This window comes from Stegastes partitus, unplaced genomic scaffold, assembly GCF_000690725.1.
Source record: "Stegastes partitus isolate 25-593 unplaced genomic scaffold, Stegastes_partitus-1.0.2 Scaffold231, whole genome shotgun sequence".
In the NCBI taxonomy this organism is placed as follows: domain Eukaryota; kingdom Metazoa; phylum Chordata; class Actinopteri; family Pomacentridae; genus Stegastes; species Stegastes partitus.
The window spans coordinates 429,795-448,926 of NW_007577962.1; the positions used below are offsets into that span (position 1 = coordinate 429,795).

At 42.5% G+C, this 19,132-nt stretch overlaps 1 protein-coding gene across 1 annotated transcript in view; it reads left to right on the forward strand.

The window, feature by feature from the left end:
* chl1b (cell adhesion molecule L1-like b) overlaps window positions 1-19,132 on the forward strand; it is a 62,459-nt gene that overhangs the window by 25,706 nt on the left and 17,621 nt on the right. Inside the window, exons 2-19 of the mRNA XM_008281353.1 lie at window positions 4,683-4,874; window positions 7,856-7,964; window positions 8,179-8,369; window positions 8,966-9,088; window positions 10,146-10,316; window positions 10,597-10,620; window positions 10,747-10,858; window positions 11,056-11,237; window positions 12,217-12,348; window positions 13,946-14,086; window positions 15,004-15,115; window positions 15,409-15,575; window positions 15,657-15,822; window positions 15,961-16,085; window positions 16,449-16,550; window positions 16,870-17,067; window positions 17,296-17,366; window positions 18,163-18,385. Of these exons, the coding sequence (XP_008279575.1) occupies window positions 4,775-4,874; window positions 7,856-7,964; window positions 8,179-8,369; window positions 8,966-9,088; window positions 10,146-10,316; window positions 10,597-10,620; window positions 10,747-10,858; window positions 11,056-11,237; window positions 12,217-12,348; window positions 13,946-14,086; window positions 15,004-15,115; window positions 15,409-15,575; window positions 15,657-15,822; window positions 15,961-16,085; window positions 16,449-16,550; window positions 16,870-17,067; window positions 17,296-17,366; window positions 18,163-18,385 (2,449 nt within the window). The 5' untranslated portion in view covers window positions 4,683-4,774. The remainder of the gene's footprint in view (window positions 1-4,682; window positions 4,875-7,855; window positions 7,965-8,178; window positions 8,370-8,965; window positions 9,089-10,145; window positions 10,317-10,596; window positions 10,621-10,746; window positions 10,859-11,055; window positions 11,238-12,216; window positions 12,349-13,945; window positions 14,087-15,003; window positions 15,116-15,408; window positions 15,576-15,656; window positions 15,823-15,960; window positions 16,086-16,448; window positions 16,551-16,869; window positions 17,068-17,295; window positions 17,367-18,162; window positions 18,386-19,132) is intronic.

Sequence of the window (19,132 nt, forward strand, 5' to 3'; positions counted from 1 at the left end):
GAGGGCTTTTAGAAAGACGCATATTACCGACAAGACAAAAAAACCTCTCGTGGTTGAAAACCTCTTCAGGTGTTTGTTGTCACTTTGGTGAAATGAATTAGATGAAGTGTGTTTGTGTTCTTCAGTGTCTGCTCGCCAGCAGGTAGCAGCGTACGCGGCTACGTAAGGCTCTGCAGGGTCGCTGGAGGCCATATGTAGTATATATGTAGTAGATCCCCTCTCTCTCTGAGGTGAAGCGAGTTCACGCAGGGTCACGAGGGTCATTGTTCATTAGTTCACATAGAACACGGGGGTCACAAACCCCACAGTTCATCAGTGCAGCCATTTCATATCCTACCGAGCCTCATTCCTCTACACCTGACCACCTCTCCTCATTCCTCCACCCCGAGCCTCCTCCTCCTCCTCCTCCATCCTCATCCTGTCACCGCTTTGCCCGGCCGTAGACCCCTGAAATATTAATGGTATTATAATTGAACTGTCATGCTTTCTGAAGTGCAGTAAAATTGAACCAAATCTCAATTAGACAAGCATATTATCTTATATTGCTCCCACTTCCTAATCTCATTTGGCGTCGTGTTTCTGTTTTTTTTTGTCCCACCACTAATGTTTCAATAATGGATGGATTGCACAGCCAAGCTTTTAGAAGAATACTGATAATGTTTATCATTGCCAAAGGTTAGATTATGATCTGCTTCAAATTCAGAGGAGCAAAATCCCCAACACACGGTGGAAGTTTTACCGTTTATACAAGCTTAGTTTAACGCTGAGATCTAAACAGCGTGTGAGATTTGCAAGCCAAATGAGCTACTCAGTGGACAAAAAGAACAAAACGACGGCTAGAAGAAGAAGAAAAAAAAAAACTAAACTGTGCACTCATTACACACATCAGAAGCAACGCGAGTCAATTGCCGCTTAGTGTTAATCAGCTCGGCCGTTGTTTTAATTGTTCTTGAATGATCAAATGGGAATCAGTGTGGAGGCATTATCAGGAGCGTAAGAGGGGAGTTCGCCGCCGCCGTCTTCCCGTCGCAGGTCTTTAGCGAAGAGAATATTTTAATCCAGCCTGACAAGACGAGGATCTGCTTAATCCTATTACAGGCGTGCACATTAAACTACAGTAGGCCCACACTTCTCTGCCTGTTGTCTTTGTGTGAGAAAGGAGCAGATGGTGCCAACTCAACAGCCTACTGTAGTGAACTTTGAATGGCTGAGCTCGGACCCACCCCGTTACCAAACAACATATTCACAAGCGTGGAGAATGCTCGAGGAAACAGCTCGCTGCTGTGGTATTTTTTCCTTGAAACATTTGTACGCGTCTGCGCAGTGTGTGATGGTGTGTTTTTAAATGCTCTATACTGCGTTTGTACATTTGTTTGTGGGTCAAAGTAGAGGTGTGAAGCTAGTCCAGATGGCCAAACTATAGGAGTCAAGCAACAGACAGAAGCTTGCCAGTCGCACCGTGGAGGTGTGCCAGAAGAGTTTCTTTAAGTAAAGTCATTAAAGCTGCACTGTGATAAAGTGTACAACACCGTAGTGTGGAGAAAGACTCTTAGAATTAACGCGCTAACAAGAGAATTAAGGTGCAGCAGCAGCACTTTAGTGGTGTAAACACTGGTTGCCATGGAGAATTTTCTCAATAGGAAAGTTGTACCGTAGATGGCAACAATCATATCACAGAAACCCACTTGTCTCAGTAAGCGCGGCGAGGTTGGTTTAGTCAGACGAACACATTCTGTTGCTTAAAGAAGAGACAAACACTCCCCCTGAGGAAACTTTTTCTCTTGTTAATCTGACAGTTTAACAGTTAGCCTTAAAGTAAAGAGCTGTCGTGGATAAAAGAGGTAACCAGATGTTGGTGGTGTAGCTAAAGTAAGCACCGGCAGACACCGGATATTAGATGATCTGTGGGTTTTGGACAGTTGGTCAGGCAAAACAAGGAATTTGAAAACTTTATCTTGGGCATTGTCGTGGGCATTTCCTTCATTTTTGTTGATATATTGCACAGTAAATGATTTGTCAGGAAGATATTTGTCAGATGAATTGATATTGAACACAATCTTTAGTTGCATCCATTATCGGCACCATTTCTTTGCTGTTAAAATAGCAAAAGCAGGTGCAAAGTTGGGCAAACAAACTAATAAAAATAAGGATCTTGTCTTGTCTTAATGAAGAAAAATGATATATTGCACTGGAGCAGCTTTGAACCCACATTATACTTCATGACAAGATTTGGGAAAGTCAGGAATTTGTCAACCAACTGGGTATTTTTTATATTATTTTCTTAGTGTGACAGGGGCATTAGTGATTATTAGAAAGATTAGCCTACAGTGCCTTGGTGTCAAATTGGTCTACACTGGAAAGTAGTTTGGTCTTGTTGACAAAGAACAAAAGTTTGTCAGGCAGCCCTCTACATCAGACACATGCAGAGTTCTGTAAAGTACAGAAGCAGATTTCACTTGGCCCACATTGCTTCATTTCCCTCCATGTGCTCCGTCCGCCGCACAGCTTCTGTCCCCTCTGAGCTTTGGCTAAGTAAGGTTAGGGTTCAGACCGGCCTTCCCACAGTGAGCAGCTTTTAACCTCCTGCCAGCTTCATCAATCTCAGGCTGGTGTGATCGCTCCTGAAAGGGGTGGGGATTAAGAACAGCCCGCGGCCTGTAAATCAGGCAGGCCTGAGGGTAGGGCCCCCCCCTCTCCCGTGCATCATATAGGGCCAATAGGCACCATACCCTGCGAGTTCAATGTAGACATCATCACTCCCAGCAGTTAAGCTCTGAGTGGACCTCCCTCAGCCAGATGGCCCGAGTTGGTTCTCAATAAATGTTTAACGAGGGGAGAACAAATTAAATCAGAAGGCACAGTTTGAACAGTGTAATCCATCTAAGGTGGTTTTAGGTTGGTAAAGGATTTTGGCCGGCACAATAAGACAATGAGAACGCATTCCCTTCTGGGCGTTGTAACCCCTCCCTCCCCTCTTAACCAGGCCAATCTTACCAACAAAGCACAAGCCAATTAGCGCAAAAGCCTTTACCTTTTGATTTTAATCTGAGTTTAGCAACATAAATCACCATGTCTGGGAAAGAATAAAACAAAGGAAAGCCTCCAGCACTTCTCTCGTTCACTTATAACTCAGACACACAAATCTGCAGACGGTATGAAAGTCAATCGCGCTGAATTGTGATTGAGTGAGGTGGATGTATGTCGTGCGCAGCTCACTTAACGTCTCCAACCTGATGCTGTAGGTGGGTGGGCCGGAGGTCACGAGTAGGTTCAGAAAGGCCAGTATTCAGTCACAGACAGAGTTAATACCATTACTTCTCAACCATTGAGGCTCGGTTGAAAAGTTCAGAGTGCACGTTCATCTGAGAACAAGCCCGCATCGAATGAATGAAATCGACTCCTTTGTTCTGCGGTCAATTATTCAATTACATCTCCTGAACAGGCGTTTGACCTCGGAGTCGCCTATTGAATTTGTTAAGAGTCAGTTGCGAGCACCATTGTGGAGCTCATGCTCTCAACAGACGTTGCACAGCTGGTTAAGCGTGCGCTACTTACTGTACTGCTCATATCTTGATTAAGTCTGCTTCACAACACACACTTCTTTGACATTAATTAGTCCGTTTGTACTACTGGACGTTATCCTCGCGATGCTGCTTGCGTGTTGGACCGTTTTTGTTTTACATGAAAGCCACTAAGACTCCCTGTAGAACCGTACGATTTCACATCTCTCCGCAACTTCAATTGTTTGCTATAATCTCTCTGTTTTGATTGTTATGGGCTATGTTAGCTGTGGAGCTAATTACTCCGGCATGACCTGCTGAGCTGGGTCACAGCCAACACGAGGAAGACTAATGAACTGACACCCCAGAGGGTTTACAGAGCACTGCTGTAAGACATAAGAATTCCCATACACATTCCCGTACGCTCGTTTCCATCCTGCTCTGGCTCTGCACTCTGACTCTGGACCGATCATGTGCTCGTTATGGTCCAGACTCTGGTCTGTTTGCTGGACAATGATCCAGTGCTCTGTACTCTGCAGTCTGTCAGTATGTGAGCTTACAGCTTACTCCGTCTGACTGTTAACTATGTATGCTTTTTTTTATGTCTCTTGCCCCTCAGGCAGCAACATTTGCTGCAGTAATAGATAAAATTGCGGCTGCGTTTATAATCTCTTTGAGTCATTGTTATCAGAAACATGCAGGCACAGATCAAAACTCCACAGCGATTAAATCGGCCCAACTTTGATGGTAATTTTGATGTTGATTTCAATCTTGGCTCGGTTTTTCAGAAGAAATGCCTCTTTCCTTCAGTAATGTTGAACATCTGCCATGCATTAATAAATCCACAGGCCCCCCTCATTTGCTTATTTATTTATTTCCATTGTCGCATGGAAAACACACTTTCTGCCGCACAGTTCCACAGACTACAAAACAATCTGAGTCCCAGGGGAAGGGGGATGATAAGAGACTTTAATGTGAATATTTCTTTGTCGCAGCAAAATTTGAACTAGTGCACACTCCCTGTTGATGCAAATGAAAATGTGCGGTGCGCCTGGTTATGCCTGGCTGAGCAGGGAGCAGTGGGGCTCCCCGCTCACGAGGGATTTGTTGTGTTTGGGGGTTTGCCTTTCTGTCTGGATTCATGGGCTTTTTTTTTTTTTTTTGTCTGTGCTGCTCTCACAGGTACCGCATCTTCGGCGCACCAGAGAAATGAACTGAGGACGTGAAGGGGAGCACTCTTTTGTTGAGAACAACTAAGATCTTACACTGAAACCATGAGGTTGCAGAGGAGCCCAGGACTGGCCGCCGCGCTGGTTGTGGTCACCTGTATTTGTGCCTTTCGTGCGACTACGGCCATGGACATCCCGTTAGAAGGTGGGGCCTGATTGCACTACAGCACAACACCAATTCACACATTTTGAGTAAGAATGCAGGGTGGTCCCCTGTTGTGGCAGCGACTGTTATTGTTGAAGAGGCAGGTAATATAATTTTGCGGATTACCTACATAAACAGCTTTGACGTGGATTTTAATGCGGCGAGCACCACAAACAACATTATGTTCACCGCTGTATAGTGGAGGCTTAAATCTGTATATCTCAAAATCTGGATAAAACCCAAACTCCCCCAAATAAATGGTGACAAATTATTGAAAACCCTTTTTTCCTATGGTTTTAGTGAACCAACCCTTTAATCTATACAGTCAAACACTGTCAGCTTACTCAACTAATACATTTAACTTCCCCTGTAGCCTCACTACAGTATGAAAAATGTAATATTATAGTTTTAAAATAATAGTGTCACATGTCGATGTGAAACAATGCAACAATGAGAAAAGTAGTGACGAGTTTACAAAGAGCCATCAGCTCAATCTGCAGCTCCACTGGCCCTTAGGGAGCTTTATAGTGAGCTCATTGTTTCCCTATTTAGCCACAACTTTGCTGTTTTTTTTATCCTTCGCTGCTCTTACAGAGTGTAACTGAACGTACACTGTTTGCTCAGGATCAACAGAGTCCAAGGTTTAAGAGATAAGAGAGTGTATTTTGTATTTTACATGCGTCAGAATACCAGAAAGACAAGTAAATAAGCTACAAGGTGGAAATCAGTGCACAATATCAACTTGTTTCTGCTGCTCCATCTGGCTTATAAGACAGCTATAGCAGGTTTAGATTGCTAACATGGTTTAAAATGCACACAGACAGAAAATGCACACTGAAAAGGTTTCTTAAAGTGTCTTTAAATAAAAAAAAAACATTATAAAGACATTTTAATCAACTTGATATCAGTAAAATGGATGTATTTGCATTGACGTCCCTCTACGGTCGTTGGTTTAGCTCCTAAAAACTCACCTCTGTGCTACATGTTCAGATGCTTTTTCCATGAAAATAATCCCTTCATGCCTTAAATTGGCTTGGCTGCATCTCCAATTCACCAGCTCACCTACAACTCTGCTAAAATATTGCAAAACCCCTCCGGCAAGTTGTAACGTGGCAATAATTCAGCCACACACGTTCAAGCCGAAAACCGATTCTGAAGAATGATCCGGAGCCCGACCCCACAAGCTGACAGGACTGGATCCTTAAATTTGTAACATATGAAACCCCTTAAAGGCTAAACCCATGTTTTCGAGACTGTTATCGGTACACTCCAATTTCAACACTTCCATCGATGGTGTTGACTGCTAATTCCACTCATAATGTGCCGTTCAGCGTATAAACAACACCATACGGACATTTTAATAAAAGTTGACACTTGATTGTCACTGGAGGCTGTCTTAAAGTTAATGATGACAGCTTTGCTCATTCTGCTAAATTGCAATGCCACGGATGGCAATTTAGCACAAGTTAGCTTTTGATATGATACACTGACACCTAATTGTACTTCTAAACGCACATTATTATGAAGCAAGGAAAGGTTAAATATGAAAAGGACCATTTGTTGTCTACACTCATCCGCTGAGAACTCGTCCTTGAAGTGCTTTTATCAGGAAAAAAAAAAAAAACCCAGCGTTGAATAATTTACAGGCAAATAACACCTTAGAGAACTGTTACAATCGTCAAGCATTCTGCGAATTGAATATATTTACAGCTATTATCTTGTTTGAATCAGGTTTTTGTGCCTCTTTTTGTCGGTGGATCTGCGTGTATCCCAGTTTCCTTGGAAACGCATATCAAACCTCTCCCTCTAAATTATTCAGAAATATCTCTTAAGGGCTTGATAAAGAACAGTTCAAACAGGTTTTCTGAAAAGGCAAACGCATTTCTAGGCTCACTGTCAGAAAATCTTTTTATTTAGGTCTTCTGTTTAGCATTAGCCGCGCGTGTGTGTTTAAAAAGGGGGTTGTGTGTAGAGAATACTTGTGACAGGATTATTCCCAAACTGCTGACTGTTTTTGTTTTGTTTATTTTCCCCCTGCTGCCATGGATTATATAGTTTTAGGTCACGTAAACAGTAAGTTCACGTTGCCGTGCCGTAGCTGGTATTAGTGACTGACTCGCTGTCGAGCTTAGCATCCACGTTACATAGATAAACGTGCTGGATCTGGATCTCATGTGTCATCAGTTGTGACTCCATAACACGAGTGTTCTGGCATCCTCTTTGCCTTTACACCTAATCATTACTATTAGTGCTCTGTTGTACATTTTCCATCCTCACCACGGGTTCACAACTTTGTCATCAAAACCATATGAGGCTAAGTTTAATGCCAGAATAAAATCGAACTAACAAAATCCCCTTCATTCACAAACTATCACCTGTATAGATGTAATTGTACAGATGTGAGTGAAGTTGTTGTCATTGTTTTAATGTCTGCAGATAGATGTGTACAGTAACAGTGGTTCCCAACCTGGGGGTCGAGACCCCTCAAATTGTGCGAAGTTGAATCTAAGTGGTCGCAATGTTTTTTTCTGATAACGTACGAGACGCTGGTACAGTTTGAGATTTCCTTAATCTTTTCAGTAAATGCCAAAAGTATGTTTGCAATCATTTAAATAGACTCGCCAGTGTCTGTGTAGAGTCAAAAGCAACTTGACTTCTCTTTTAATTTCTCGAAGCTATTTCCCCTCTCATCCAAGAGGCTTGCTCAGTTCCTCTGAGAGCCATCATTGCAAAGTTTTCAGTATAGGTCGTTTTGCATTAAAACCCTTAAACTTAATAAGTCTGAGGAGTACAAATGGCTTTAAAGTGCCCCACTCTACGGCCATAAAAGCTGTAATGAGGCTTGGTCACGAGCCAAAAAAAGGTTGGAAGCCACAGCTGTAGTATCATGCCGGATATGACACACTTCTGACTGGCTTTCTGTATCCAGGCCAGTGTTGCACATCACATTTTCATGCTTTTCTTGTTTGTTTGTCGCCCAGTTGAGCAGCTGCCCACCATCACGGCTCAGTCGCCCAGCTCTCTCATTGCCTTCCCCTTTGATGAGAGCTTCCCCATGACGTGTGAAGCCAAAGGAAATCCCGAGCCAGAGTGAGTACTGATCCTTGCATCACTTCAGATGAGAGGAGCAGAGGCTTGGAGAGCTTGTTTCGCAGCCAAACAGACATCATTAATAAACAGCAACAACACTTTACTATCAACATGTTGCATTTGGGCGCTTTGATTTGGGACTTTGAAAAATGAGCAGGCTGCTGCAGCTCAGCCGAGGCACTTTGACATTTCAATACTGGCTCTCTTTATGTAGATTCAGATGGACGAAGAATGGCCAGGAATTCGACCCCGCTCTAGACCCCCGCCTGATGAAAGAAGAGAATTCTGGGACCTTTGTGATACCTAATAATGGGAACCTTACAGAGTACCAGGGAGCCTATCGCTGTTTCGCCTCAAACAAACTGGGGACCGCCATATCGAAGGAGATTGAGTTCATTGTGCCCAGTGAGTTACCTGCATCTGTGAGTTGTGAGCGCATATGTGTGTGTGGGGTGCTGTGTTACAGTGCTTTCAAAGTGATTCAGGACCTGCAACCCGGCGTAATGACCGAACCTCTCCATTGTGAGCTTTTCATTGTATTGGACGTGGCAGAAAGTCATTGAGGCTCCCGAGAGCTCCACCCCTCGCAGCATCTCATCTATAACTCTGCGGTAGAAAAAGCGTAGAATGCGATCAAACCTGTCCATCATTTCCTTTGCTACATTTTTCATTTTGTTCCCAAGCACAGTTACATAAATTCTCAAAGAAAATGTACTCCATAGGGGACTGACTGAGTTTGGCTGGGCTTCAGCTGCCCAGCAGTCGTGACAGGGCCGTGCACAATAGTAGTGGTGATGTCTGGTTTGTTTCTGCAGGCCAAGAAGTGGAAAAAAAAAAAAAAAACACTTCAGAAATCAATCTACTGAATGCTCAGAAAACACACGCTCCACATAGAATAATATTACTGCCATCTTCTGGAGGAGAGACGAACTGCAACTTGTTTTATTCATGCATGTCTCACATCATTTACTTACTGTAGATTTTATTTTATTTTTTACTAGATGTTCCAAAATTCCCTAAAGAGACACTTGATCCTGTCGTCGTGGAGGAGGGTCAGCCTTTTACTTTAAAATGCGACCCACCTCAAGGTATACCTCCTCTGCAGATCTACTGGATGACTATCAGTAAGTAATAACACATGTTTGTGATGAATTGAAAATGATTTGTGTTCAATTTATTCTCAGTCATGGCATGCTGTGTTTAGAATCACTGTTAATAAAGTTTCAGTTATAATTAGGTTATGGTCTTGTAATAAGCTTTTTAAAAGAATTTCTGTCTCACCTCCTGAACTGATGAACCCCTCAAACGCCACTGATATGAAGTGTGGGTTTTGAATATTTAATTTTCATGTATGGATTCACTGAAGAGCTAAAATGAGCCACTACATGATTATTATTGTTTTTACCATCTTTGTCAAAGACTGCTGACAAAACTTAGACACAAAGACGATTCGTTTTGCCAGCAACACATCTATGAAAATATATGAAAATGACTTTCACTTGTACACATAGAAAGAATAAACAAGTTGTGTCGTCATTTGTGGAGTAAAACTGGACTGCAAGCAAAATCAACTTGTTACTTAACATTAACTTAGTTTAGCATAGGATACGTTAACAACGGACACCCCAACAGCCTTTAGAGACAGTTTTTTTGTTGTTTTTTTGTTTTTTGTTTGGGTTCTAACGGTACTAAACTCATTTTACTTACAGTTTGAGAGTTTATACCAGTGATTCCCAGCCTTTTACGATAAAGCTGAGCTCATTAATGATGTACACTGCTTCGCAAGATTGTACATCTGTTTAGACTTTTCTCTAATCTTTGCTTCATTTTTGCGAAACATTGGATAATTCAACGCCTTCATGCCTCAGTGTTTCAACCTACATGAGAAGTTTAGAAGGGAAATCAGTGTAGCTGCTAACAATTCATGGACTCGTGAATCATATTATAAGGAGCCACTGCCATCGCCACAAAGTTTAGGAAACACATTGCATTATTATTATTATTACTGAAAATTAAACAGCAGCTATAGCTATAAAACAGACTAAATTGTCCTTGAGTAAATGTTCTTCGCTAAGCTTCCACTGCTGCTTAACAGAGGAAAACTGAACCGTGCGGTGCTCGGCCAGGAGCTGTTCAAACAGAGGTTGTTTATTTCCCTCACCACCGTCTTCCTGTGCTCAGATCTCCAGCACATCGAACAGGACGACAGGGTGTCCATGGGCTTGAATGGAGACCTTTACTTCTCTCACGCGGTGGAGAAGGACAGCAGGCGAGACTACTGCTGCTTCGCCTCCTTCCCCAGAATACGAACCATTGTTCAGAAGAACGCCATGTCTGTCATAGTCAAGACAAGTAGGTGTTGCTTCAGCTTCCTTTGCCTTCACCTGCGCTCCGTTCGCCGCTCAAACCAGCGTGATGCAAACTTTGATTTGCTGATCATTTCCAGCACGTTCACGGATCTCCACGTTCACAGCAGCACTTCAAAAGCCATCCCAGTGTCATGCTGTCTCGTTTATGTGCACCTTCTTGTTTTTATGTTGTGATTTTGATCTTGGTGATGTTTGTCATGATGCATCCACATTGTCCTCATGTTCAATGTCTTTTTTTTTGGTTTCATCCATCTCCATTTCAGGAAAAAGTGACAGTCCTGAGGGTGGTAAGTTTCCAGATTTTACGGTGCAGTTCTGTGCTATGTGTTAACACCTGTGTGCACAAGGCAGGTGTGTGATTATACACCACTGATTTCTACTCCTCTGTCTAATTCTCTAATGTGCTTTCTCAGCTAATGCAATTCTGGAGAGAAGACCCTCTCTTCTGACGCCCTCTGGTGGCAAATCAGAGAAACAGCTGGTCAAAGGAGAGGATTTGAAACTGGAGTGCATCGCTGAAGGATAGTGAGTAACGCCTCCTTATTTATCCTCCTTCTCTTACAGAACTACAAATACACAATTAACTGCCTTGATTTGACATCTGATTGTAGAATAAGCCATTTGCTTTTATTATATTTTAAAACAAATGTCATTGTCAGTTTTATTCATGTGTAAGCAGTCTGACTATTTCGGACACTCATTATTTCTCCTGCACCCGTCAGTCCAACTCCACAGGTCGAGTGGGTGAAGATAGGCCATCAGCTTCCCGTGAAAGCAAAACTGGAGAGTCACGGGAAATTATTGATCGTGCCAAGAGTAGAACAGGAAGACAGCGGGAAGTACATGTGCAAGGCCAGAAACCCACTCGGAGAAGTTGTCCATTACTTCACAGTAACAGTCGAAGGTAACAACAACAACGTTCTGGTGTGAAACAGCTTTAAATGGCTTCCTTACGAGTATAAGTTCTGCTTTTAGAAATGTGCTTAGGAAAGTGTACATGAGTGTTTTTATTATTATGGCATTATACCATTATTATACAGTTAAGTGTATTGCATTAGTTTATAGTTAGTTCTAAGAATGTTATATATTGTTGGGTCTAGTGGTTCCCAAGCCAAGGATTACTGATCTTCCAAATGAAGATGAACAAGGCAGGCAAAATGAGAAAAAAATACACAAATTTGTCTTCATATTTTTTGTTTCTCTACAATCTATTCTCTTTTTTTTCATGAAATATTGGACAATTTCAATTTATTGGGTTAAAAACATAAAATGAAACCCACTTAGAAGTTCAGTGCATCTCTAAACAGTTTATCTGAAATCAAACTAGATGCTTTTGAGACAAAAACTGTTGCAGACCACCACTTAGATGACAAATCATTGAATTTGAAATTCTAATCTGAAAATAAATGCACTGGAGTACAAATACCTAAAACCCTGTCTTAAGTACAGTACTTGAGTAAATGTGTTCACTTTTATTATAGTTATATGCATGTTATTGTAGATGCAAAACTATTCCAAATCACCACCTAAAGAAAAACAACACCTTTACCAGACCGACTTTGTGCAGCTGTTTGTTCATCAGATAACCTCAGTGTCCTGTGAAAAACATTACTATGAGAAGAACATTTCCAAAGCAAAGAAAATGACAGATAATACCTACATTGTGTTGAGACTGATTCTGGCCAGTTGGTAGCTGAGGTGCCTCCGAAGAGACGATGTCTGTGTGTCATGGCCAGTAAGGGCAGCATTCACTTGTACTGAACACCATATAATAACCTATATTGCATAACTGCGCCTGTGATCGTGTCTCTGTAAACAGTTGGTGGCTTCATTACACTGAGTCTCTTCAGTCTGATAACATCATGCTGACTGTGTGTTTCCAGAGCCTCCGGAGTGGCTGTCTGAGCCGGAGAGCCAGCTCAGTATGATCGGATCCGATGTGCTCATCAAGTGCTCTGCCAGTGGGACTCCTCAGCCCGCCACTACATGGAGGGTGAACGGCGTACCCCTGCAGGGTCAGTCGACAACAACACTCTGACTTTAAACTCACTTCACTGTGTTAAACTAGTCATGATGACTGGACAGTTTAAAACTTCTTTCCCCTCTTTAAAACAACATATAACATAAGAAAAAAGTGGATAATACTCACAAAAAGTAAAATACTCACAATAAATCTTGAATCAGTTATTTCTTCAGTACGTTCTCTTGGCATTTTCGAAGCAAAACAACACAGAGTGATGATTTTTTGATGCTAAACTCGCTTAACGTTTACGGTCTTTGTGAAAGCGTTAGCAGCTGGGAGCTCGGACCGATCGAGGTTATGTTTCACCACAACAAATATCACGACACAGGAAACGACTGAGGGGACAGAAACACTGAATGTGCCGTATTTTTCCCCCCCCTAAGTTCTTGATATTTTTAAGGTGCTGCGAATGACCTTCATTGACATATTAGCATCTTCAAACATACTTCCGTCCTCAGTTATTTTTCTTTATTTCAAACACTCATCTGCAGCTACAGGCTGTTTTAACTTTACCTTAATATTAATTGGTTAGTGTCACACACAGCAGAGGTAAAGTTTTAATGTTATTTTTGTCATACTCAATAGAAGATGAAGGTGAAATACTGTCGATGATTTAATTCTGTTTACTGGGACGCCACAGTAGTAGCTACATGTTTTTCCATGTTGGCAATCAAGACGAAGATTGTAGAAGGGGTAAAAGCCAAGATGTGTAAGTTATATTCATATTAACTTACTGTTACAGTAGTTCACTGTTACTGTACGTACCATTAAGTAGTCAATAAAACATGGTTTTCAAAAGGTCAGGACATCACTGGTTTGTTGAATTCCGGTTCTGCTGTGAGAAGTCCTGGGGAGAGCAAGGTTATCATTGACCACCACTAGCAATCGATAAAGTCTTTAAAAGTATTTCTTTTGATGTAGAATTATGAAAGGAGAATTATTTTTAGCATGTTTTATTTACCACGGATCTCCAGCGCGGTGTAAAGCCTTTTGTGGCTCCTGAGGAAGCTCAGCAAAGTCTGATAGATTTCTCCAAGTGATGTCACTTGAGTTAGTGCCAGCTGGGGCTGAAGACTACGAGATTGAAAAAGAAAAAAAAGAAGAGCTAGAGGCTCAAGGTTGCCTTAGCTGTGCCTAGCATAACACACTTGAATCTCCTTTTGAACTGTGTGCTTGTACTGCATTGTGGGTGATGTAGGTGATATTTAGCGGGCAGTAATACGCAGCACAACCTTCAGGGAAAGTAGAGATGGACTTTTTCAAGCACTGACAGCAATCACACACTCATGAACGTAATTTAACAAGTCATTAAATTAGTCAAAGCACGCAGAAGAACCATTTGGGTAGCTGTTATATTATAAGGGCAAGATACAAAGTACAGTTCATAATTCAGTGAATGGACAGCAGTGTGTGTCAGGAGGGAGGCAGAGACGTAGTTTAAAGATGACTGGACCACAGGCAGCCAGTAAAGTGGCAATAAGAAGTAGGAAATGCTGCAAAAGTTGAGAACATTTCGGCTGAGTTTGAGCCTTTACTGTTTTAATAGTGACGATGTAAAGCTTTTCACTTGTGTCTTTGGTCTATTACAGAATCCCCAGCGACCAACAGGAAGGCATTTGATGACACCATAGTTTTACATAACGCCAAACCCTCTGACAGTGCAGTCTATCAGTGCGAGGCCTCCAACAGACACGGGACCCTTCTGTCCAACGCAAACATCATGATAATGAGTAAGTGCGACAGCTTTCGTCTCCGCCAAACATCAGTTCCTTTTCGCCACCAGGGTTTCCTCAAGTACAAGAACATACGATCCATGCAAAGTATTTGTTTTACAGTGTTTGTGAGTCGGTGTCAGACTTTGCAGTGAGTCATTGGGAGACTGCTGACTGATGTGTCAAGCTTGAGAGCTGGCGCTGATGCTGGCATATGCCCATAAAGCAGCGAGAGCCCAGGGAACGGGAGCTGTCTACAAGCTGTACTCCTTCATTCAGGCTAGCGGTTCTCCCTGTGGAGCGACAAGCCCTGTTCCCTGCCATTTATATGCTAACACGTTCCCCCCTCAATTCCATACTGATTCCGGTGCCATAAGACAAACATGTGCTGCTTTACAAGTGCAGATAAACAAAAGACAGAATGTCGCTTTCCGTCAGTCTGTGCAAACGCGGGGAGTTTGTTCTCGGTGACACAGGAGTTAATAAAGCTGGACACTCTCTGAATGTGAAGTCCCAGTTGCTGCCTTTGTAAACAATTAGGAGAGACAGACCATTTTAATGGGAGGCTTTGGCTACAACTGATAAGGTGCGCTCGCTCCGCTAACTCATTATTCCATTGTTTTCCGCTTTGATTCCATTTTCATATTTGCACATTTCTGACAGCCTGACAGCTGCATCACTTTTTTAATTAATTAATTTTTTAAACAAAGGAGTCTGCAATTAACGCACAGGTACGGCAACAGTGCTGTCACCTCATTTAACCCACAATTATCTTCCTCATTCCGCTTCTGTTTTATCAGGTTTTAAAACTGCAAACCCGGCGCCGTGCTGCGTTTGACTAGCCACACCTAGTTCTCCTTCATGGTGGAATACACACTGTGCTTTTCTAACAACTCTTAGATTGATGATGAGATGCTTGCCGCTGGTCTTTGCAGATCTGCCCCCCATGATTTTGACCAAGGAGGGGGAGGATTACTCTGCCGTGGAGGGGAAGGGAGTGATGATGCACTGCAAGGTTTTCAGCTCTCCTCCTTCCACAATCTCCTGGTAAGTGCACATTTTCCTCCTGGCTCTGATACACCAGCAGAGAGCAGTAGATCTCAACCAGTCGATGCAGACGGTCCCTTTTCTATACAGCCTGTTTTTGTGTCTGTTTCTCCAAAACAAGCCCAAAGTAGCCCTGTCACTCAATTCCAATGTTCTATTCAGCAACTTTGTTTTTTTTTTTCTTAATTTCTTTAGTGCTCCCCCAGTGTGGTGTTTATTCATTTAGTTTTGTTTATATTTAATTTGACCTGTGGTAACTTTATGCTCGTTTTTTTTTCCTGAATGTTTTCCAGGAGCAAAGACGACTCCTCCGAATCCGTGGAGGGACCCAGGTTCACCGTTCATGACAACGGGTCGCTGGAGATCTACAGCGTAGAGAAAGGCGACAAGGGACAGTACACGTGTTTGGCTAAAAACACAGAGGGATTATCCGCCATCGACGCCATGCTGTATGTGAAAGGTAAACAGTTTAACCAGTAAGAAAGGTTTGCAGTCACTCACAGTCCTTGAAATGTAACTAACACGGCCCTGGCTGTTGAAGATCCCACTAGAATAGTCGTGGCCCCGGAGGACCAGCAGATCTTAATAGGTACCACGGCCCAGCTCTCATGCCTGGCAGAGTACGACGAGTCCTTCAGCAACGACTTTGAGCTCCTGTGGGAAAAAGACGATATGGAGATAAACCTCAACTACACCGAGAATTCAAGGTAGGATCCAGAATTTGGTTTATTTATTTATTTATTTTTTAATGTATTTACAGCATTGCAGCCTTAATCCCAGCCGGAAAGTCGTTTCACTTCCCAGGTTTGTCAATCAATATTGTGTCTCCATGTTTCTGTCAACAGATACTTTGTGGAGGATGGTATTCTTCACTTCGTCAATGCGAGCCACGGAGACCAGGGCGTGTACACATGTGTGGCGAAGACTCCAGTGGACCGTGACACGGCCTCGGCCCTGATCATGGTGTTAGGTGAGCCGACGCACGAGCGCTCTGTTCTGCTCCGGGCCAAAGGATCAGAGACCCCTGCTGCTACATTAATGTGTGGCACATTCATGAAGGGATCAAAATGTCAGGAAGCCAAAAGCAGAGCAAGAAAATGCAGACCATGACTTTATTAGTGCAGCGCGGTGTCTGACAGTCGCCCTTTTGAGATATTGTTGACATCTTCGAGTCTGAAAGAAGCTGTGGCAGCCAATACAGCGATGTAGCTCGTTCCACATCCTCTGACTCTCTGGGTGATTTGATTGAACATTTGTTCCCTTGGCCTTTCCTTGCTGCAGAGATTGATGTGTCTGTGATTTTCCAAAGCCATGCTGTTGTGATGATTTTCAGATGTCCCAGATGCACCTGAGAACTTGGCACTGTCTGAACACAAGAGCAAAAGTGTGAAGCTGAAATGGATCCCCGGGGACGATCACAACAGCTCAACCACAGGTAAACAGGAATATTTGCTCGTGCGTGTGTCAGCGCATACAGTGAATCAGTGCACCTTGCAGTGAATGGGATTAATACGACATTTACATTTTTGGGCATCATTCTGCATGTAAATTGATTTGTTTGGTATCATCTTGTACAATCTGAAATTATTGTCGATTCACTGAAGCATGAATTATGATTAGTCTCCCTGAGGAATCTACAAGCCTAGAGCAGGGTTTGAGGAGCTTTCTGCACAGCTAGCGGTTAGATAAGTGATCCTTTGGCAGGAACCACAGCGGTGAGGGGCTGCTCTGATTGTCTTTATACCTGTCATCAGAGTTTATTATCGAGTACGAGGAAAGCAAGTGGGAGCCAGGCAACTGGAAAGAGCTGCTCCGAGTACCGGGCAACCACAACTCTGCCGTCCTCAAACTCCACGGCCACATCGACTATCGCTTCCGCGTGTCTGCTGTGAACGCTGTAGGGATGGGTCCTCCCAGCCAGCCAACAGAGAGATACAAAACTCCCCCGGCAGGTGTGAGGTCTTCTCCTTTCATTGTTTATTATACTTTTTGATAAGGTCCTCCAGGCTACTTGAGCTGCCAACACTGCTGCTCTGTGAACTTTAAAACACTCAGACGTGCTACATAATTGATTCCACCCTTGTTGAAAATCTGCTCTCTTGTGTGCCTATTTCACTGGAGATTTCTCGCGCTAACAATGCAGACAAAATCCATATTCCTTTTTTTTTTTTTTTCTACAGCCCCTGACAAGAACCCTGAAAATATCAAAATCGAAGGTCATTTGCCACATGAAATGGATATCAACTGGGAGGTAAGAAATAGAGTTTGGTCTTTTGTTATCCTCTTGCTGCAATGTCGCCTACCTTTACATAGTGAAGGATTCGCTTCCACTCCAGTTTTTGGCAGTCAAAGAATTTCTCTAAGAGAACAGATATGTAGTTTCATCAATGTTTCAGAGACAATTACCAATAGGAATTTAAGAAACAGAAATGACCCACTTGTAATATTTCATTTTGCAGTTCAGATCTTTAGAAAAGCCATTTTCTGGGATCATGAATGAGTTTCCATTGAAAGATGTTCCTTTTCTTTGATTAGAAAGAGAAAGGAAGGCTATGAAAAGGAAAATTTTCTTTTAGTGCTCACGGTAATGTATTCGGCTTTATTGTAGAAAGATGAATCTCTCCTTCACTTATTATCTGGTTGCCCTGTCATGGCAACGTAGCTCCTGAATCCTGGATTCATGAGCTCTCCCACTGTTAATGATTTGCTTTTGTGGATAATGGTATCTCATTCTATTTCTCACGGTCTGACTTCTGTGAGGAGATGAATCTTTTCATCTGCAATGTCTTAGCAAGCCCTGTATCAAAGAAAAGCCTCACTAGACCAGGTCAATTGTTCCATTGTTTTCTTAGATAGCGGGATAAAAAATCTGCCAGTGTTCCAAGCACAGTTCACTGGGCTAGCTTGTCATTTTAATCCCACGGTGGCAGTGACATTGAGCAGGGAAATACAAGAAACATCTTATGCAACTGTGAAAGCCTCAATGAAACCTTTCACGTCATTGTTCTTTTTTTTTACTTTTGCTTTCTTTCCCTTTTATTATTCAGCCCCTGTTACCCATTGAGCACAATGGTCCCGGCCTGGAGTATAAGGTGAGTTACAGACGGCAGGATGTGGAAGAGGACTGGAAGGAACACACAGTGAAGAGGCACTCGTATGTGGTCAGGAACACTCCCACCTTTGTGCCCTACGAAATCAAGATCCAAGCCAAGAACCATCAGGGCTGGGGCCCCGAGCCCAGGATAGTGACCGGCTACTCAGGAGAGGACTGTGAGTAATGATGTTTGGTGATCTGACATTGTTTTATTTAAAGCAGCACTTGTGCATTAGTAATAGATCATATGGCTATGCATTATGGGTAAGGGGTCATTTCTACTGGAACCCTCACAATAAAAACCTCACCCAGTTTTGCAATCGCCCTCATCTCTGTCTTATAGCATTACTTTTGGTTGTGGCCTCCTCAGCTTTGCTTTTGTCACTGTAAGAGCTTTGATAAATACCACACCTACCCAGCACTACAACATGTTTTTAACATCATAATGAAAATGTTCCATATAAAAGACACACAACAACGTCATGTGTAGTGTTGTTTTAGCCCCAAATGATTAAAATATTAGTCAATGTTGCTGTACATTCAGACGTGTAGTTAAAAGATGCTAGTAAGCCCAAAACAGACATTTATTTTTCTTTCCTTGTTGCCGTTTTCAGTAAAAGGACAATGCAGATCACTCTAGCGGATTAAACTGATCATACTGTCTGCAGTTTACTGACATAAACTTGCAAATAAAGGTTCCCAAACTTTCCTCTCGCCTTTTGCTGCCATTTGGAGCTGCCAGAGTGCAATTAGCTGCTGTAGCTGTTAGATTTTAAAGGGAAAGCTGTGGTTTAATTCAATTCATTTAAGTTATTCAGTCTCCAATTCTTGTATTTTTCTAGCTGCAGTGTTGAAGTTGGTTTGTGGAGAAACTTATTTATAATGCTCACTGAAATGTTTTGGTTTAACTTTACAGAAGTTTA